General features: G+C 38.3%; 1 protein-coding gene across 1 annotated transcript in view; it reads right to left on the bottom strand.

The window, feature by feature from the left end:
* The window catches only part of Slc25a14 (solute carrier family 25 member 14), a 42551-nt gene extending 27818 nt beyond the window's left edge, over positions 1-14733 (bottom strand). Inside the window, 6 exon segments of the mRNA XM_075957389.1 lie at positions 1489-1574; positions 4462-4556; positions 6996-7143; positions 8810-8903; positions 14588-14685; positions 14688-14733. Coding sequence (XP_075813504.1) covers positions 1489-1574; positions 4462-4556; positions 6996-7143; positions 8810-8903; positions 14588-14685; positions 14688-14718 — 552 coding nt within the window. The 5' untranslated portion in view covers positions 14719-14733.
* Between the last annotated feature and the right edge of the window lie 7752 nt (positions 14734-22485).

The raw sequence follows: 22485 nt of genomic DNA, 5'->3' as shown, positions 1-22485 counted from the left end.
CCATCTGCCTCTGCCTCCTGAGTGTTTGGGTTAAATGTGTGTGCCACCAATGCCCAGCTAATTTCATTTTTTAAAAATAATGACAATTTATACTTGACAATCAAATTTATACCAGACAATCAAATTTATATCAGATAATCAAATAATGACCAGTTTTATATTTATAGATTTAATCATTCACCAGTTGAAAAATATTTGGAAAAAAACTGCATTTGTACTGAACACATGTAGAATTTTTCTTTGTCATTATCTCTGGAATAATATAACAACTATTTACATATGTTTACATTATATTAAACATCTTAAGTAATCTAAAGTGGACTTAAAATATCTAAGGGAATATGCACAGGTTATATATAAATACTGCTTCATTCTATGTAAGCATCTTATTGAGCATCTAAAGATTTTGTTATTCATTGGGGAAAAGTCCTGGAAGAAATCCCTACAAGATTGGGATGAACAAACTCTGCTGTAATCGCTATAAGGTGAATCTCCTATCACTTGGTTTGCATTATCCTGGATCCTGATTTATACTTTCTCTTATATAAGCAACGAACTTGAAATTTTTTTTTCTTGTAACTCACAGCTGGAAACATGACTCAGCTGTTAAGAGAGCTTGCTGGTTTTCCAGAGGATCCAGGCTTGACTGCTGCACCCACATGGCAGCTCACAACTGTCTGTAACTCCAGTTCCAGGGATTTGGATGTTCTCACCTGGCTTCCATGAACACTGCATGCATGTGGTACATGGACATACTTGCAGGCAAAATACCCCACATATAAAATAATATTGTTTAAACTTGAGATTCATGGTTGTAAATACCTTTATACCCAGTAAGAAGACCAGACTACATAAGATTCTCTCTCAGGAAAAAAAAATCCTAGTTTGTGGTCCCTCACATTGTTTAATCACATATTTTGTGCTTTATTAACTAAGAAGGAATGAGGTTTTTTTTCAAGACAGGGTTCTTTTGTGTAGCTTTGGAGCCTGTCCTAGAACTCACTGAGCTGACTCAAACTGACTGAGCTGGCCTCAAACTCCCAATTTTTGCTATAAGTCAACACATCATCTGAAGATTTGTAATAGGTAAAGGATATGCCTTTGTTTTGTAAAATGGGAAAAGGGCTATTAGAAACACAAATCCATTCTCACACCACTTAAGGAAAACAGAGTAAGGAATTTAGAAAACAATTCCCTAGAACTGCAGAGCTCTGAAAATACCCCATAGTGGGTTAAAAGCCCAAGCTGAAAACCACTGGATTAATGCATATCACATTAAACTACTCCTGAACATCGACTATGAAGCATGTTATACAAGTTTACATGTATTATCTCTAATTCTTACCAACTTTATGCTCTAAGCACTGAGTAGTTAGGAGATTTTCCCAAGAATTTAGAACTAACAATGGACAGTGTAAGACTCAGAACTCGAACCTGAGTTAAAGTTGCGGTCTTTCTACTCGCATGGCAGACACCTATCTCTCTTACCTTTAGAACATCAGTGGGATTGGCTATAGTCGATGAAATCACTCCTGACACTACCCCACAGATCATATTAATTAGGAGAGTTTCATCTGTAAAAATGTAAAATAAACAAAATGAACAGATAGATAGATAGAGAGATAGAGAGATAGATAGATAGATAGATAGATAGATAGATAGATAGATAGAGAGATAAAGAGAGATAGAGAGAGAGATAAAGGTTCATTTTATTAAGTATTGTTTTCTCAGAGTACCAAGGAAAGATTTCCTGGAGAGATGACTTAAAAATTAACTTCAAGATTTATCAAAGTAAAGACTCTCAAATATTTGTAGCACATCCCAAATTTATACAAAATATAAACTATAAAATATAAACCATTATTTCCCTAAAAACATAATTTTTTTAATTTTTATTATTTTGAAGACATCACATTCTTCAACCTAATTGTGAGTATAAGACATAAATTAGAATGTGGTATTTCCTTTTCAGCCACTTCAAACATAATAATACATCTACTTTTAAGTCTTTTAAAGTTTTCTGAGATTATAATCTATGGGGTGTTTTTTGTTTTATTTTGTTTTTCAAGACAGGGTTTCTCTATGTAGACCTGGCTGTTCTGGAACTCAGTCTGTAGACCAGGCTGGCCTTGCACTCAGGGATCTGTCTGCCTCTGCCACCCAAATGTTAGGGATTAAAGGTGTGTGTCACCATCGCCTGAGATTATAATTTAATTACAGTATTTCTTCCTTCCCTTTCCTCCCTCCAAACCCTTCCATGTACCTGTTCCTGTTCCTCAAATTTATGGCCTTCTTTTTCACTAATTGTTATTACATGTAAATATGTACATACATATATATTCCTAAATATAACCTGTTCGGTCTCTATAATACTATTTGTTTTTTTTAAATATTTATTTATTATGTATACAATATTCAATCTGTGTGTGTTTGCAGACCAGAAGAGGACAGCAGACCTCGTTACAGATGGTTGTGAGCCACCATGTGGTTGCCGGGAATTGAACTCATGACCTTTGGAAGAGCAGGCAATGCTCTTAACCACTGAGCCATCTCTCCAGCCCTATAATACTATTTGTATGTATGTTTTCAGGACTGACCATTTGGCATTGGACAAACAATTGGTGTGCTCTTCTCTGGGGAAGACCACCTCTCACGCTCCCAGCTTTTTGTAATTGCCTATAGCTCTTTGTGTAGGGCTGAGGCCTCATGGGCTTTTCCCTGTGCAGTTTGGCATACCTTGTTCAATTTTTAAGTCTTTTTATGAAAAGTTAACTTTAAAGAATAACAAGATGCTAAAAACTATAGTCTTATGTGTAATAAAGTTATCTAAATATTAATGCTAAATGGCATTAGAGCTCTCCTAGCCTCCATTTATGTAAGAAGGTTTCTGTAGTCAAATATGAAAAAGCAAGAGTATAATTCCTGCTGCTGAATAATGAATGGAAAGAATTAGACATAGACCAGCACTCTGCTACTGACTTACAAAAGAAATAATTTAGAGCTAAATTCCCTCAGCTAGAAACAAGAAAGGAACAACAGAACATAATGTTCTACAGAGAAAATCTAATCTTCACCAGTCCTACTTCTCATGAAGGGCCTATAAATAGAAAATAAGTAAACCCACATTAATAAGCTATGAAAGGAAAATATTTTCAGGAGAGATGAAAGTGAATCCTTCAGGATTCCCACCTAAGAGGCTCCAGAAAATGCTGATTTAGAATAAAACAAGTCCTTCAAGAGATACTGCTAACATGAAGTCAGTCCAGCTTTCTCCATCATCCAGTAACCCCAGGCCTATGATAAAAATCCATGGTGCAAGTATCAGACTCAAATGGAAAAACCTACAACAACTCTGAATTTGGGTTAAATGGCCATAGGTACATTAGAGTTCAGACTATAATAGACTAAAATTTATCTACCTACCAAAAGCTTATCAAAATTGACCTCTAGATGCCAGGTGGTGGTGGCGCACGCCTTTAATCCCAGCACTTGGGAGGCAGAAGCAGGTGGATCTCTGTAAATTCAAAGCCAGCCTGGTCTACAAGAGCTAGTTCCAGGACAGCCAGGGCTATTACACAGAAAAATCCTGTTTTTGAAAACAACAACAAAGAATTGACATCTAGGAAATGCCTCTAACTGATGAAGACAGCATTCATTTTCAGGCTTCATTTCTAGGCTTCTTCAAGAATGACAACAAGTTTTTTTTTTTTAAGAATTATTATTTTAGGAGCTGGAGAGATTGCTCAGTGGTTAAGGGCAATGACTGTTTGACCAGTTTCTATTCCCAGTACCCACATGGCAGTTCTCAACTGTCTGTAATTCCAGGTCCAGCATCCTCACACAGACATACATACATAAAGGCAAAACAGCAATAAAATAAAAAAATAAACATTTTTTAAAAAAAGAATTATTATTTTAAGCAAGGCAATGATGGTGCATGCCTTTAATACCAGCACTTGGGAGGCAGAGGCAAATGGACTTCTGAGTTTGAAGCCAACCTGGTCTACACAGAGAGTTCCAGGACAATCAGGGCTATACAGAGAAATCCTGTCTTGAAAATCAAAAACAAAATGACAACAAAAAGAGAACTATTATTTTGGGGGTAAGACATATATCATGGCATATGTATGGAGGTCGGAGTTCAACTATATGAACCGTGTTCACTCTTTCCACCTTTGCATGGGTTCCAGGTATCAAACTCAGGTAGTCGAACTTGCATGAATTTGCCCATCTTGCCTGCCTAAAAGTTTCTCAGTTGATAGCAAATGATAAATTTGAAGAGCAGGTGCCTCTAACCCACATATGCCTTCTGTAGGGATTTAGCTCAAGTCAACAGAAGCCCACTTATCCCTGCAGTAATTGTCTTTCATTCTCTAGCATTGTGAGATAAACATTTCACAGTAAGCATGATTTCAACAATCCCTTTGAGGATAACCTCAAAAGAGAGTTGAGCATACTGACCTTCCAAACGTTCTACAAATAATCGCTTCAAGCTTTGGTAAATACCAATTTTGATGGTGCCATATGATGCCTGTCTTAGTAAAGCAGGAGCAATTCTTCCCAAAAAGAGAGAGAGAGAAAAGTTAATTTTATATAACACACATTTGTAGATTTTACAATTCTTTTATCTATATCCTTCCAAGCAGTATAGCATGCTTTTTTTTACTCACCCAGGAAGAAAGAAAGCTCAAATCCCACGTCATAAAACAAACATCCACAAAGTAAAAAGAACTAAATTTATATAGAATATATTTCCTGACCATAATGGAAACAAACAAGAAAATGATAAGGAGAATGCTCAAACACTTGCAAATCAAACAATACACATCTAAAACAACATGTGGGTTAGAGAAAGCTACAAAAGAAGTTTTCTCAATGTATAGATATGAGTAAAATTTCAAATACATCCTATAATATACATGGGGAAACAACAACAAAAGAAAAGGGCATCATGAATATGAGAGTGAGGAAAGAGATACATGGGAATGCATGGAGGAAGAAAGGGAAAGAGGAAATAATGTAATTATAATTCCAAATTTTTAAAAATATTATTAAAAAATTTTAATACATGGGATACAGCTAGGTCTGAAAGTACAGGTCTGTAACCTGAGCTACTTGTGGGCTAAGGCAAGAGTTCCAGACCTGCTTGAACCAGAGTGAGCACAAGACAAGCATGAGCAGCTTAATATGGCCCTTTCCTAGAAAAAGTAAAGAGAAAGCAGTTCACAGATAGAGTACTTACATAGCATTGCTAGGCTCTAGGTTCAATCACCAATATTAAAAAACAAAGAGGGGGCAGAGAATATGCAACCAAAGCATAGCTGAGAATAATTTATAGTCAAATTCTTACCCTAGCAGAGTAAACTCCCCAGAAGCCAACCTCTAGAACTATGAAAAATTAATGCCTGCTATTTATAAGTGACCAGGCATATGGTACTTTGTCACAGTGGCCCAAACTAATAGTATTAAAAATTTTACAAAATAAAACTGAAGTCAAAGTTTTTTAATTTTTCCGATTTTGTTTACTTTTGCTTTACATATATGGGTGTTTGGCCTACAAGTATGTTGGTGCACCATGTGCATGCAATGCCCATAGGGGCCAGAGGAGGGCATAAGATCTTCTAGAACTGGAGTTACAGGCAGTAGTTTAGTCGCCACGTGGGTGCTGGAAATCGAACTCAGGTCTTACAGAAGAGGAGCCAGTGCTCCTACCTACTGAACCATCTCTCCAGTCCCATTGAATTAACAGTTTTATTAAAGTTCATAAAATAGAAATCCTCAGTCCAAACAAGTTTACTGAGGAGCTCTATAAAACCACTGAAGAATTATCATTAATCTTATACAAGCTCTCCAGGAAACGGAAAAGGGAGTTTCCCAAATCATTTTGGCTAGTATTACCTTGGTAGCAAAAAAAAAAAAAAACCAGACAAAAACAGTACAAACAAAAAACACAGAGCTATATCGTTCATGAACTTAGATGCAAAAATCCTTTAGAAAAGATGAGCAAATTGAATGTAGCAATATACAAAAGAGTTAAAACACTAACCCATACGTCATAGGTTAAAAAAAACCTTGACCTTTATTTCCTAACAACTGCAGATACATCTTTAACTTAATCAAAAAGGAAGCCAACAGCACCAAGATTTCAGCCTACTTAAATTCTGCTCATAAACTGAAGATGTTCTCACTCATGCCTCCTTTGAGATTCATCCAAATTGCAGAACTATACTTTAGGAGATATAAATAGAAATAAAGCAACAGCTCAAATGGTTAGGATTGAAGAAAAAAACAGATGACTAAATCTGCATATTTCTGACTGTTACTTGCATTAGAAAAAGAATTCCAAGGTTACCTATGCTAATAGAGGAACAAGGTAAAAGAGATGATCCATGGATAATTTAATTATGAACAAGGATCTTTTTTTTGTTTTTTTCTTTTTGTTTTGAATTTTTTCTCCAAGAAAACTATAATTTAAATAAACCCAACCCAAATTACTAGTAAAATTGATTTCCAATCTCTCAGCAATACTGGTAGCCTAGATTTAGGATACCCTAGGAAGTACAAACTGGACAATAAACCATAAACTGATGTGTAATCAAAAGGTGATGAAAAAAGATACTCCCTTTCTTCTATTCTTCATTCCTATTTAATCTGCCAGAATATTTCTTTCACAAAGAAAATCTTAAAGGAAGCCAGTGCTTGCCAAATCAGGAAAATTCTCAGAAGAACGTACACAGCTAATTGGTGCTGCGTTTTACAACAGTCATCAGTAAATGTCAGGAAGCCAGAAAAAAAACCTTATGCTGAAATGATATTATCCACTTTCACATTTATTCCATACAGCCTGATTAACACAAATTCCAAAGCTCAAGACTTACAAGCAAATGAAATATACAAAAGCCCACCGATACAGAATTACAAATAAAAATGGTGACTATGAAGGGTATAAACTAGCATGTAGTTGTTCATGCTCCAAGGAAAGAGGCCAGACTTACCCTGAATACAGAGCCAAAATCCCCTCTTCTTTATAGATTCGGAACAAGGCATGAAACATCCCTCTATATTTTATCTCTTTGAAGCGGACATCGATGCTCTGGCCTTGGACTTGCAGCCGTGTTTTAGTAAGGTCCACAGGGAAAGTGCCTATGAGGGAACACACTCCTGAGCATTTACAAAGAACACAGGTATGTTTTGGCTAAATATAAGGCAATGCAATAGTGGAAATCTAACACAGGGTCCTTTTCATAACACTCAGATATGCACTACACTGCCACTGACAGAAGGTAAAGGCTTATAAGTGGAGTGAAATGCACTAGGCTCTCTAGGAAGCACGACTTGCCACACAGTATATCTGATACTTTCTGCCAGAAATGCAAAGGCGTTTGGATACTTCTTTTCCTTCGTCTGTAACATACTAATGCCAACGGCATTTATTCGTCTTTTCCTCCCACCCTTTCCCACCGCAAGTCTCCTTATCTCTCCTTTATAAAATCTCCCCACATAGTCGCAAGCACAAGAACATCCAGGATTGCTGATTCAGAGGTTCTTACATGCAGTAACAGTAGGGTATGAGCGTGTGTATTTACGACTTCCTAATACTATGACAGAAATTGGCAAAGTCTCACTTGGTTCTACTTACCATGGTGTCTTTGATAGTTCAGGAGTAAAACCAATAGAGTACTTGAGCCATTAGTTTTTTCAATTATGTGCTACTTATTTGTATGCATGTATATGTATGTGTGTGGGTATATCCGCCACGGCTCATGCATGGAGGTCAGAGGATAGCCTGCAGGAGTTGGTTCTGTCCTTCAACCACATGGGTCCCAGGGGTCAAATTCAGGTTCATCAAGCTTGGCAGCATGCATCTTTACCTGCTGAGCCATCCTGTTGTCCCTAGCCGGATTCTTCAAAAAACAAAAACAAAACTCCCTTTTCTTATCTCAGCACATAAAAGTGGTTGTTGCATGAACAAAATGGGTTTTAAGAAAGATTTTAAGATCTAAACCTAACAAGGGTGTTTATATATCTAATTCTGAACTTTGGGGATCTGGATAGTGCAAGACCAGAGCATATACCAAGAAAGGCAGAAAACACTGCGGGATTGTAGATACTTAGGAAACATTCAGGAAAAAGAAAACTCTGGAAAATGAAAAGTTACAATCTAAAAGTATTTCAAAATTTAAATCAAAAGAGAGATGACTCTTGTTTGATCTTATTTACTTCTAAAATGGAAGAGAGCTTTGCAAAAAAAAAAGCCTGGATAAGAAGAAAATTATAGTCTTAGCATAAATGTAAGACCATTAGTACAGGAATACACAGAAATCATTGTCATATATATTCCTCTATGATTACACATATTTGGCTTGGAAAAATTAGCAAGTCACTAAGTTATCAAAAAAAAGGTTCAAAATTTGACTTCTTAACCTCATTCACCTTATCATTACTAGTACCTTCTCAGTAATGCTGTTTGATAGCCATGCAAACAATAATATTATTTTTTGGTTTTTCAAGATAGAGTTTCTCTGTATAAGAGTCCTGGTTGTACTGGAACTCAGTAAGAGTCCTGATTGGACTGGAACTCTGCAGACCAGGCTGGCCTCGAACTCTTCTGAGATTGACCTGTTTCTGCCTCCCAAGTGCTGGGATTAAAGGCATGCACTACCACCGCCTGGGGCAACAACAATTTTTAAAACAAAGATGACAACACTCTTTTGATTTGTTCTCTGTTTCCTCTAGAAATAACTGGTAGCATGCATAACCATCTGTGGCACAAAACTCATATTTATCATCCTTTTTTTCAGATTCTTACCGAACTCGGCAACAATAGAGGCAAGGCCGCCATACACAAAAGGTTTCCAGTTCAGACCAGACATCTCATGGCTTAAAGTGGGACTTTTCTGATGCTAAAAATAAACACGAATTAGAACAGGGCACAAGAATGAAGAAAAGTACCAGTTAACGCTTGAGTATATGATTTGAATCAACACAACTGGCAAACCAAAGGAACATGGAAGAAAAACTAAAAACCACCAAGTGGGATGAGACAAAACTGAGAGTCCTTCCTCAAAGTCTGGATGCTTATGAGTTTCTTCTCTAATGTCATTCTGTAGGGTAGGTGTACAATCACTTAAAAATGAACATGTGCTCTTCATGCTCTCTAATTTAATCGTCCACTCTTCCCCACCCCAAGGAGCTTCAGCCCATTCATCCAGAACACCCATCTCTGACATTCATCTAGACAATCACGGGTCAGGGAAACTGAAACTGAAGTTACATAGGCTGAGGCATCTTATAAAAGCAGTTCATGGTATTCCGTTAGCTTGATTCAGGCACAAAACACAAGCTACCAACACTACCCCCCGAACATTCTCAGCCTGTTCAGCTCTCCACTAAAATTTAGCATCTCAGTTCTAGGAACTGAGCTAGTTTTACACCAAAGCAGCTAACTCAGTGAGACCCACGCTGAGATAAGGAGCAATGTACCTTGCTTCTGGCTCCTGGAGAAATGACAGCAGTGTGGATATATCCCATTTCTGACCCTGAACATCATCCTTCCAGTGATCTCCTTTCCCTTACCCCTGCACTGTAATAACATATCCTAGTACTATACTTTTTATGTTCTAATTCTTTATTGATGTACTTCTGTCCCCAGCCCTTTTTACTCCCCCCCCCATCAAATCAATCTTGGATCTGTCATCCTAAAAATCTTCAGTTTTGTCAGGGAGGTGGTGGTGCACACCTTTAATCCTAGCACCCAGAGGCAGAGGCAAAGGCAGGCAAATCTCTTTGAGTTTGAGGCCAGTTTGTTTGACAGAGTGAGTTCCAGGACAGCCAAAGCTATACAGAGAAATCCTGTCTCAAAAAACAAAAACAAAAACAAAACTTCAGTTTTATTTTTTCTGCCACTCTCAGCGCCTTCACTTTTGGATTTGTTTTTCCACAACTCTAGCATCTAGGCAAATATTTATCAAATTGTAGCATGCAACAGAATCATCTAAAAGGTTATTAAAACATGGACTGCAGAGCCTCTTTCTCAGAGTTTCTGACTGTTTTAAGCCTTGCCCTGAGAATCTGCAAGGTGTCAAAGAATACTGAGGCTTTAAGAAGGAACTATTGCCGTAGGCATCACCTGCTAAATCCTGGTCCTCTTGAAAACACTACTTTTTTTTTTAAAAAAAGAATCTCATATTTCCTTGAACTATTTCCTTCTTTTTCAGTGCTTCAATATATACTTCTGATTTCAAAAGGGTTTACAGTCAAAAAGGAACACCCTGAAATCAGATCATCTAACATTGAATCATGGCTCCAGATTCACATCTTGACTATCACTTACTAGTTGTTTGTAGGAACGTTATTCAATCTGTATCTGCCTTTATTTTCTGAAAACAATAATAATAAAAACATATTATAGGGTTGTTGTGTTGTATTAAGTAACACATTTTTAACACCTAGAAAAATCCTTGAAACTTTGCTTAATAAGTTAGATAGTTATTACTACACATTTTAATAAATGCATTTATTAAACAAATAAAATAAATACTTTATTAATAAATAAATAAAATAAATACATTTTCATAGACAGCATTTGCTGTCCATCTTCCCCTTGCCAGTTTGGGTTAGTACCATTGAGCTACCATCTGTTCTTAGAGGAAACAGGGTTTTGATTTATTTTTTACAAAAGTAATTCTGTGAAATAAAGCAACGAGCAATTTTCCAGAGAGGCTAGCAAGCATATAGATAAATGTATTAGTTATACTACAAAAATAATTGTGGAAGCATGCTTTCAAACATTATATATATATATATATATATATATATATATATATATATATATATATATATAAAATATGTGAGAGATACCCCTATTGGAGGAAAGTTCATTAAAACTCTAAAGGGCAAAGTAGGAATTGATAGGAAAAATAGGACTATGACATAAAAACAACAACAACAACAAAAAATCCTTTAAATCAGATGTGGTGGCCCATGCTTGTAAATCCAGCAACTAGAAAGTGGAGTCAGGAGGATCAGTAATTTAAGTCACCCTTTCCTACATAGGGAGTTTGAGACCAGCCTGAGCTACATAAGACCCTGTCTCCAAAAGAAAGCACAAAAAGGAAGGAAAAAAAATCACTCTCTGGTGTCAAATTTAGAGATTTCCCTAAATAGCCTTTGATATTTCAAATGTCTGCTGAGCTTCTCCCCCAGACTTTCCGTTCACAACTTCACGCACCCTTTCTCAGTACAGGAAAAAAAATTCTACCACATCTTTAGTACCTACTAGTCAATGTTTCAAAAAATATTTAGTGTTTTAGCATTATTTTTTTGGTGTGTGTATGAGTGTTTGCTTACATGTATAACTCTGTACCACATGCATGCCTGATGACCACAAAGGCCAGAAGAGGGTGTTTGAATCCTTGGAACTGGTTACAGGTGGTTATGAGCTGCCATGTGGGTGTTGGGACTTGAACCTGAATCCTCTGGCAGAGCAGCTACTGCTCCGAACAGCTGCGTCTTCTCTCTAGCCCTCTACTCAGTCTCTTAACGGAAAATGTGCTCAGGATTCAGGAGCAATAACAAACCACTAAAAGTTGGGCCAGAGTCAAACTAGGAAACAGAAAGGCCAGTCACTGGATCTTAGGTCAGGTAGTCTAGCAGTTCCCAATGAAGTTTCCACAATTCAGAGGTGATAGGAAAACAAAACCAAACCTAGGGCTGCTTTCTTTTTTCAGTTAAATGTATGTCATTTAAATGGCTATTAAATCATATTGTTTAGCCCTAGAGCACTGGCAAATCGCCTCTCTTATATAAAATGATAATAGTAGTAGGTAGTTGATAATATTTAGTGTCTTTATTTGGCAAAAGAAGCATAGTGATCTTTATCTGTCTCCCCTCCACCACATTTTCATTTCAATTTCATTAGTCTATAAAATTATACAAGCCTGAAGAAGACTAACCAAAACCAACAACGTCCCTTTACCACCTCCCCAGTCACATCTGATAGTAAAATCTTTGGCGCCAATATCAGAAATCAAAGTCATGAAAGAAATTTTTTATCTCCTTTGATTAGACTTTATACAGCCCTTCCTCACACTAGAACAACTTGGAGGCACATTGAACAAATTTATGTTTCCACAACGGAGTCCTTCATATTTAAAGGCAGCTTTCATATTCCTACATTTTTCTTTTCTAAGGCTAAATAGTCCTGATCTTTTTCTTCATTCTATATGTTTTACTTCAGCTACTATAGCTGAAATACCTTTGTTTCTTTTCAGAGAGAGGCTCATTATACAACTGAAGCATTAAAGTTCCAGCAAATACCAGAGTCTTTTACATAAAGCTGTATATATGTGTGTGTGTGTGTGTGTGTATGCAAGTTATGTCTCACCTATTATTGTTCAACTATGTGATTTTTTTTGAGAAAAATTTTGAGAAATTTGTTTATTCAACGTCTTAAATTCAGGCATAAACTGATGACTAGGGTGAAGTATATTCTCTAGTTGTCTCGTCTCTTCTCCTCCTCTTTTAAATAGGGAAGATTCCCTAAAAGATGACACCATATTTCACAAAGCTTTTTATAAACCTCATAAAAACTTGTATAGAATGAGGACAAATGTCAAACAGTTGAGTGTCTTACATACACATCCTGTATATAAGCAGTTATAAAGCAAGCCACAAAAGTAATTTGCTAGACCTGGACAATAACACACACCTTATACAACACTCTCCTGATTGCCAGATTCTCTACCTATAAACACTTGTCTCTTGCTTTTGATGAAGAGGATTGCTCTGTAAATCAATTCATATCCCAACTCCTCATAAAGTTATTTTTACTTGTGGAGGCTAACCTCAGTTTGGGGTGAAGGGACAGAAATAACATCTAAGTAGCAATACAGTACCCTACATATTTTATTATTTAAAAAGGCCAATAAAATTTGTCTTCACAATTTGTGCATCTATTCTTAGAATATAGCCCCTATATTTATTTCAAAGTCTGTTCAGGAAATTCTGGGTGATGACGTTCTTGGTTTCTCCTTTAAGAAAGAGTAGGTGTTAGACATGTTCATGTTTGCAAGATAGCAATAGGGAACCTAAAGTTATGTGTTAAAGGCATACTAAATACTCAAACCTGAAATTGTCTATGAATATAATTGTCAAACTTTTAAAAATCACAGCCTGGTGTGGTGATGTCTTTAAATCCAGCACCTGAGAGGCAGAAGCAGGTGGATCTTTGTGCATCTGAGGTCAGCCTGGTCTATATAGTGAGACCCTGTCTCCAAAAAAATTTCACAGAAATATATTCTAACATAGACACTATTTGCCATTCCACCTATCTTTCCTGGACAATCATCTGGTGGAACAAATTAAATATTTTTGCTAGAGAAAAATTGTTAGAGACAAATTGTTACACTGCATAGAAATCTATAAAGCAGGGAAGCATGGAAAAGAAAACAACAGGGATGCGTTTGAATAATTTGGAAAAACTGTTGGAAGTGAGATAACTTAAATTGGATCTCAACAGTGAGCAGACTGAATCCGGGTAGGAACAAATATCTGGGAAGGGTAAGCAGGGTCCATACAGACAAATGTGCAAACACACACAATCGTGTGGAGGTAGGCACCAATATAGTTTGTACTGAGACAGAAATCAAGGACCCAAGCAGAATACACAATATGCGTATTGGATGAAAAAGTGAAAGGAGTAGATTCTACTGAGAGGCTTCAAAACAAGATGTTGGAGGAAGACTAGTTCTATTAATAGGGAAGTGAATTAAGGTAATGCCCTATTTTAATTAGTTACTGGGGACTACAAGCACAGTGGATTGCAAACAGAGAGGTAGGGAAATAGCTTAGGAGGGTGTGAAGTAGGCAGAAAAGAATACTTGTTAGCATTGGGGTTAATCTGTTGAAATGGAGACAAAAGACGTTTCATGATATAAATGAAGAGGAGGAAAGAGTTAACATCTACTCTAAGCATCTCTAGGGGCTGGGCAAGGAAGCACTGGTAGAAAACTATAAATGTCCTTGCTTATTATTGTCTGAGAAACAAAATCAATGTTGATAATATCTGTGATCCCGATCAAGTAACTGAACTGCATTTTAATAGATGCCTTCAATGCCTCAACCTCAGGAGTGACAGGGGTATAGAAAGTGATGGGGAGCATCTCTCAACAGCATCCCTCACACTGATACAATGGAGATGTTTGCTTACTCCGCTTGCAATCACAGCCGCCGTTGCAAACTTCACCCTTAGAAAAATTAGGATTATTCCGGGAAAGATACCCATTCACCCTGTGGGTAGCAGGATCTTGCCAATTCCTCAGCTGTCAGAGCGAGTTCGCAGAGAGAAGGGAGGCGCCTGAAGGAGGCAGCCTCCCAGAGGGGTCGAGGAAGCAGGGTTCAATCGAAGAAGTAAAGCCACCGGTGCCAGAAGAGTGAAAGACAGGGAAGGGACTCAGCTGAGGGGAGAGAGAGAGATCAAAGGACCGTTAAGCCCCTCCCAGGCCGAGTACCAGACCAGCCCGGCCCGCGCGGCCTGCCGCAGCCCAACCCCACTCCCCAACCTGGAACTCCAGGAGCTCCCCCTCACCTGCTCAAGCTCAGCAGACGACTGGAAAGCAGAGGCTCCCAAGGTAGGAAATGCCACCGCAGCGCCAACCCGGAAGCATTGAAACGAACGGAAGTAACAAGGCGTCGCCTCGGCAACAGTGGCGCAGCCATCCTAACTCCGCCTCCTCTTTGCCCGAAAAGGAAGGCGCGAATGAAAGGAAACCATTAGGGTCGAAAGGCCTGAGTCCCAAAGGCTGTGCAAAAGGGTCAGGAGCCAGCCACCTGCCTTTCCGGAGAGGGAGCTAAGGTGGGAGAATGGGGCCGCTTCTGCAGCAGATGTGCTCTCTAGAGAGGGCAGAGGAGATGCCTTGTCACCCACCCGGAGTTTACCGGAGCAGAAGGTCCGCTAAGCCTCAAAAACGCGAGGCAGTAGGAGGTGCATTGCATAGAGGGAGGTGGGACAAAGGATTTAAGATGGAAGTGGGAGAATTTCTTTTGCCTGCTTTTGGAACCCTTTTCCTACGGGGGCGGGAGACTGGGAGCAGAGGAGGGAGGGGCAAATTGCGATGGGGATGTAATATATGAGAGAAGAATAAATAAATACGCACATAATTTTTTAAGATTGGGAGAATTTAAGATAAAACTGAGAACTAGGACGTGAGCGGAATTTAGACACTGAACCCGGGCTCAGAAAGAAAAATAAAGATGAGAGAAGCAAATAAGCCTCGCCCACTGAATGTCAGCAGCAGTCGCTGAAACATACTAGCCTAGAGACAGAAACTTTGGAACAAGCTGGGAACAGAAAGGGGACCAGGAAAAGTTAAAGCAAACGAATCTGAAGAGAATAATGGGAGAGTACCAGCTAATCCGCACCTCACAATTGGCTAGAAAAGCTTGACCACCAGCTTCAGACCCCAGTTCCCACAGCCGCTGGACGAGAAAACCAGAAACTTCTGGGTAAATCCATTAGCTAAATTAATACATGAAGGCTACCCCCATTTTTTTCACTATATCACAGTTTCCACAATCACACAAGTGTTAATAATAGTGTTTTTTATTTACATAGACATAAGTCAATGAGTTCAAGGCACATAGTCCTGAGATTATTTGTTGAATAAGGTAATGTTTTGAATTGATTTATTCCAAAAGAATCTTCCTCATCTCGTTCACATCTACTTTTTAAAAAATTTCTTCAGGCAGCACACATGATATAATAAATGACATTATGGAACACTTAACCATGTGCCAACGTGATGCTACCAGCTCTTTTGCTTGAAGCTGCCTTACAAGGTTGATACTTTTATTTTCACCTCCTAACAACTAAGAAAAATTAGGTCATAAAAGTGAAGCAGAGTTAGTCATAACTGGCAGAATTCGGATTTCAACTTGAGATTGACTTCAGTGCCCAAGTGTGCAACTCTAAGAATGTCTTCTTTAGCCGGGTGGTGGTGGCTCACGCCTTTAATCCCAGCACTTGGGAGGCAGAGACAGGTGGATCTCTGTGAGTTCGAGGCCAGCCTGGTCTACAGAGCAAGTTCCAGCACAGGCTCCAAAGCTGCAGAGAAGCCCTGTCTCAAAAAATAAAAAAATAAATCGAATGCCTTCGTTAATGTCAGAAACTTCATTACTCTAAAGATAAGCAACATGTGCATGCATTCCAAAATGAGAATTCTAGGAGACAGAAGAGATGTCTCAGCAGTTAAGAGCACAAGCTGCTCTTCTTAGAGGACAAGAATTCAATTCCCAATATTCAGTTCCCAAGGCTCAAAAGACCCCTGTAACTCCAGTCCCAAGAGATTCGGTGGCATCCACTGACACCAGGCACTCAAGTGGTGTGGAGAAATAAATGCAAATAAAACACCCTTACACATAAAATAAATATTTTAATTGTAAAATGTGAATTCTTTCATTTTAGACAACAGCAGAGCAACACCCTCTTAGACAAATGGGTAAAATCCTGTGTGTATAGTCCTTATAACTTGGAAGGTTTGGACTCTCTTCAGTGACACATAGTATATGTGTAGCCATTCATGTGGGAATCCTTCTGTATATGTGTTGCTTTTATTGGTTAATAAAGAAGTTGCTTTCAACCAATGGCTTAACAGACTATAGCCAGGTTGGAAGATATATATATATATATATAGAGAGAGAGAGAACAGTCAGAGTCAAAGAGAAGCCATGTACCAGCCACCAGAGACAGAGGCCTAGTGGAGCCTTCTGAAACTGCTGGTAGGCCACAACCTCGTGGTGATGCACAGATTAATGGAGATGGGTTAGTTTAGGATATAAGAATTAGCCAGAAATACGCTTAAGCTATTGACCAAACAGTATTGCAAATAATATAGTTCCTATGTGATTATTTCGAGTCTGGGCGGCTGGGAAATGAACGAGCAGCCTCCTCCAACAAGCTATGGCCTGGGATTGCGTTTCACATCCAATTCACTGAAACTTGTAGAATTATGGCCTGCCCCTTGGGCAAATCACTATCTTAGCTTTTGTACAAAACTATGTTTTCCCACTCAATCACTACTTCCAACAGTTAATCTAGGTATCAACTAGGTACATTTTTAAAGGGTTCATTGTTTTTAAATGACTCATGTTTAAAATTCTACATGTGAGCAAAACAATAGCAATTTAGGAACATAAGCATATGCCACACTAACACATTTGCAGTTTGGTTGCATTATTTCAGTTTTAACATTCTTTAGTGCTATAACGCGAAAATCTAATCCTCCTTATCAAAGTTGTATATTTCCCTTATAAATTACCTTCTATTATCTAGTCTCTCCCATAAAGACCAGTTTTTGACCACACATATTCTATCTAATTATATAAGCTATTCAAGAGGATAGAATCATGAATTCTAACTCTAACATAACTTGGAAGTGTTTTATAGACAATTGTTTAGACCCTGGTAAAAAAAAAATCTCTTGCTGCTTCTAAGAGCTACTCTCTCCCTCTCCATTTACCCTTCCTATCAGCGCTGAGTTCTTTCCAGACTGCCACAAAGAAAGAAAAAAAGAAATTCTTTAAGACTGTGTCAACTTCGAGATACAAGCCAATTTCCTTAGATTAGCGGGGGTTTCTAAATCTTTCTTTTTCTCTTTTTTTTTCCTCTTAGAGGGTCAACCTAGGACCTCATGCATGCATGCCAGACAAGTGTACTTCCACTGAGCTCCAACCTAACCCAATATATTCAAAACACTCCTATTTCAGATTATAGTCAGTAGAAACTATTAATGAGGCAATTTCGGCTATTTGGGGCCAAATCGCTGTGTAACTTATACTTGCATTACTCCTCAGATTCAGACAAAGCACTTTTCAACTGCTTGGCAGCCACATGTGGGAGGTGGTCACCACGCAAGGCGACAGAGATCTGCCTCATTGCTCTGTCTGATGCATTGTCACATGCCTTCTCCAGAAGGCCCTCAACGGAGCATCTAGCTCCCTGTTACTCAACTGAGACTAGCTAACAATATTAGGAACACTTGGAGTTGGTAAGAAATTCTGATAGTTGGACTACAGCCAAGTCCTATTTAAAACAGGATCAGCGGGCTGGAGAGATGGCTCAGTGGTTAAGAGCATTGCCTGCTCTTCTAAAGGTCCTGAGTTCAATTCCCAGCAACCACATGGTGGCTCACAACCATCTGTAAAGAGGTCTGGCGCCCTCTTCTGGCCTTCAGGCATACAGACAGACAGAAAATTGTATACATAATAAATAAGCAAACAAACAAATAAATACTTAAAAAAACCCTGTCTCGAAAAACCAAAAAAAAAATTATAAAAAAAAATAAAACAGGATCAGCATTTTGCACGATGCCTATGCAATTAGTTTGCATATGAAACCTTAGGAAGACTGCTTTCACCTCTTCTTGAACACATCCAATTCATACCTGAGGCCTATACTACCCTTAAGTGGTTCGAAATTATGACAAAAACATTTATCAATCTTTTATTGAGTATTCTTCATAATCCAAGAACTATATCGTATGTAAAGAGCATTATGAGGTAGGGGCTAATTTTGGTTCCTTATCTTTTGTTACTTATTGCTTTGTGGGAAAAATAGAACTTTTCATAAAAATTAAAATTTTTTATCTTTTTTTCTTGTATTGTGGGAAAATATTTTATTTTAGAATAATTTGGTGGAGGATTGGTGTCACATGCCCTTAGTCCCAGCACTCAGGAGGCAGAGGCAGGTGGATCTCTGTGAGTTCGAGGCCAGCCTGATCTATAAATCGAGTTGAAGGACAGCCAAGCTTGTTACCCAGAAAAAGCCTGTCTCTAAAAAGAATCTAGAATAATTTGGGTTTACAGAGAAGTTATAAAGATCCGGCTCTCATCAGCTTCTCCAAGCTACCCCTAATTGCTAACATTTATGGAACTTGGCATGTTAGTTAAAAAGCAAGACATTTATGTGTTATGACACTACTAACAGAGACATTCTGAGTTCTCCAGCTTTTACATGTATTTCCTTGAACCATTATAGCTTCCAATTAAGGATAATATGTTACATTCAACTCCCACATCAGCTCCCATAAATAACAGAGGACCGGGTATAGACCCGTACAGTGCAGAACCCTGCTGATACAGGGTTAGTGTTAGGGTTTGTTGCTTCAGTCTCTGTGAGTTCATATGAGCTTTGATAATGGTGATTTAGAGGGTCTTGTTTTCTTGGTGTCCTCCATCTTACTTCTCTCTCTCTCTCTCTCTCTCTCTCTCTCTCTCTCTCTTTCTCTCTCTCTCTCTCTCTCCTCCTTTTATTTAAAAATAGATTTTTTTCTCATGTAATATATCCTGATTATGGCTTTCTCTACTCCCAGTTCATCCCAATTTCCCCTCCCTTTTGTCTCTCATTAAAGGCTTCTAATGTGATATAATATAATAATGCAATGAGATAAATCAAAAACTAACACAGGAATTGGACAAAATAAACAGGAGGAAAGAACAAAAGAGAAGGCATAAGAAACAGATACCCATTCCTTTGCACACTCAGGAGTCCATAAAAACACTAAACCGGAAGCTATAATATTTAACACAGGACCTGGTGCAGACCCATGCATGCCCTATACATGCTGCTTCAGTCTCTGAGTTCATATGAGCTTTGGTCGTGTTGATTTAGAGGGCCTTGTTTTCTTGGTGTCCTCTCTCTGCTCCGACCTTTACACTTTTTCTGCTTTATCTTTCACAAGGGTTCCCTGAGTTCGGAGGGAAGAGATTTGATGGAGCCACCCCATTTAGGGCTGGATGTTCTAAGGTCTCTCACTCTCTGCATAATATCTGGCTGTGGGCCTCTGTATTTGTTCCCCTCTGCTTCGAGCTGTGTCAGGTACGGATTCCATCTCATGGAATGGTCCTTAAGTCAAATCAGGAATTGGGTGGTTACTCCCGCAGCTTTGGGCCCCCATTGCACTAGCACATTTTAGAGATGGGACACCATTGTAGATCAAAGGGCTTGTGGCTAGGTTGTTGGCCGTGTTTCTCTTTTGAGAGCTTGCAGAGTACCTTTGTGTATGAAACACTAGCACATAGGGGTGAAGGCTCTTTGAGGAACCAGCTCATCTTCTCCATGTTCAAGGAGTTGTGTAGATGTTGTCTTCAGCAATGGGGACTTGCTGTCAGTTTCTGGAAAACAACTTATAGTCTTGTCAACAGCCTGGGTTGTTGAGGATTCCCATGGGACCCCTTTGGCCAACAACTCAATTAATTGTAACCCAATCCCAGTACTGGAAACTTCATTTGATTTCAAGAGAGATCTAGTTGAGACTCTGTCTCATCTATTATTTGGTGATTTCATCTAGATTGCCTCTTCATATATGTGCATATTTTAGGAAGCTTCTACTCTATTAGGTTTCCATATTACCCCTCAAATGATCTTTCATTTTAGCTGTATCCTCCCGTATTCTTTCCCTCATCTCCCCTCTTCTCCCCCTCACAATTTGATCCTCCCATTCCAGGCTCTCCCTCCATCCATAACTATCTATTCTAGTTCCCTTTCCTAGGAAGATCTATCTATTCACAATAGTCCCTTACTCTAGCCTATACCTAACTTCTGTGGTTCTACAGAGCTTGGTTATCATTGACGTAGCAATTTATATCTTCCATGTAAGTTAATACATACCATATTTATCTTTCTGAGTCTGGGTACCTCACTCAGGATGACTTTTTTTGTAGTTGATGCATTTACTTGAGAATTTCATTTTTTTAAATGTCTGACTAATTTTGTAAACATACCACATTTTCTTTATCCATTCTTCTGTTGAAGGGCATACAAGTTGTCTCCATTTTCTGGTTGTTATGACTAGAGCATCAATGAATATGATTGAGCAAATATCTCTGTGGTAGGATGAAGCATCCTTTATGTATATGCCCAAAGTGGTATAACTGGATTGGTTCCTATTTTCTTAATGAACCACCACACTGATTTTTGTAGTGGTTGTACAAGTCTGCATTCCTACCAGCTACAGAAGAGTGTTCCCCTCATTCCACATCTTTGCCAGAATGAGCTGTCACTTGTTATTGATCTTAGTCATTCTGACAGGTATAAGATGAAATCTCAAAGTAGTTTTGATTTGCATTTCCCTGATGGTTAAAGATGATGAATACTTCCTTAAATGTTTCTCAGCCATTTTAGATTCCTCTATTGAGAATTTTCTGTTTATATCTGTACCTCATTTTTAATTGGGTTATTTACTTTCTTGATATCTAGCTTTTTTGGGGTTCTTTTTATACTTATATTAGCTCTCTATTAGTTTTGTAGTTGGTAAAAATCTTTTCCCATTCTGTATGCTGCCTCTTTTGTAGAAAGATGGTGTCCTTCACTGAGCAGAAGCTTTTCAGTTTCATGAGGTCCCATTTAATAATTGTTGACTTTAGTGCTTGTGCTAACAGTATTCTCTTTAGAAAGTCTTTTCCTGTGCCAATGCATTCAAGGCTAGTCTCCAATCTCTCTTCTATCATGTTCACTGTGTCTGGTTTTATGTTAAGATCTTTGATCTATTTAGCCTTGAGGTTTGTGCAGGGTGATAAGTATGGGTCTATTCGGATTCTTCTACATGCAGGTGTCCAGTTTGACCAGCTTCATTTGATGAAGATGCTGTCTGGTTTTTTGTGTGTATTTCTGGCTTTATAAAAACTCAGGTGTCCATGGATGTTGTCGATTTGTGTCTGGGTTCAATTACATTTCAGTCATCAATATTTCTGGTTTTATGTTAATACCATTATGATTTTTATTACTATAGCGTTGTAGTATGATTTGAAACAAGGGATGGTGATACCTCCAGCAATTTTATTATTCAGGTTTTCTTTAGCTATCGTGAGTTGTGTGTATGTGTGTGTGTTTTCATATGAAACTGAAAAGTGTCCTTTCATGAGCTGTGAAGAATTGTATTTGAATTTAATTTTGATGGGAATTGGGGATCATTTTGAATTTTTAGAGTGCTCTCAGTAGGATGGCCATTTTTAGTATATTAATCCTACTGATCCATGAGCATGGGAGGTCTTCTGATATGAGTATTGGGGAGGGGGGAAGAAGGCTTTATCAGGTGTTCCACTACAGAGATGTGGATAAGACTGGGTGCTTGGACTTGGAGGAGTGGAGGGAGAGGTAAAATTCTGCATTTATCCTACCTGCTACCCTTGCCAGAATGAGAACTTTTCCAAAAACTTAAGCAAGGATCTGGGTTCAATTCTCAGCACTCCTTCGCTTTGCCAAAGTCTAAGAAGTCTTTCATCTTGCTCAAACATACTCAAGAACTTAAAAACAGGATCCAGGGAAAATTCAAGCGTTAGACTTTTATGGGCTGAAGAGATGACTCAGCAGTTAAAAGCACTGATTTTTCTACCAGAGGTCTTGAGTTCAGTTCCCAACAACCACACAGTGGCTCACAACCATCTATGTTGGAATCCGATGCCTTCTTCTGGGATGCATAAAAACTAATA

Source organism: Microtus pennsylvanicus, chromosome X (assembly GCF_037038515.1).
Source record: "Microtus pennsylvanicus isolate mMicPen1 chromosome X, mMicPen1.hap1, whole genome shotgun sequence".
NCBI classification, from domain to species: Eukaryota; Metazoa; Chordata; class Mammalia; order Rodentia; family Cricetidae; genus Microtus; species Microtus pennsylvanicus.
This window is presented reverse-complemented; position numbering and strand designations above follow the sequence as displayed.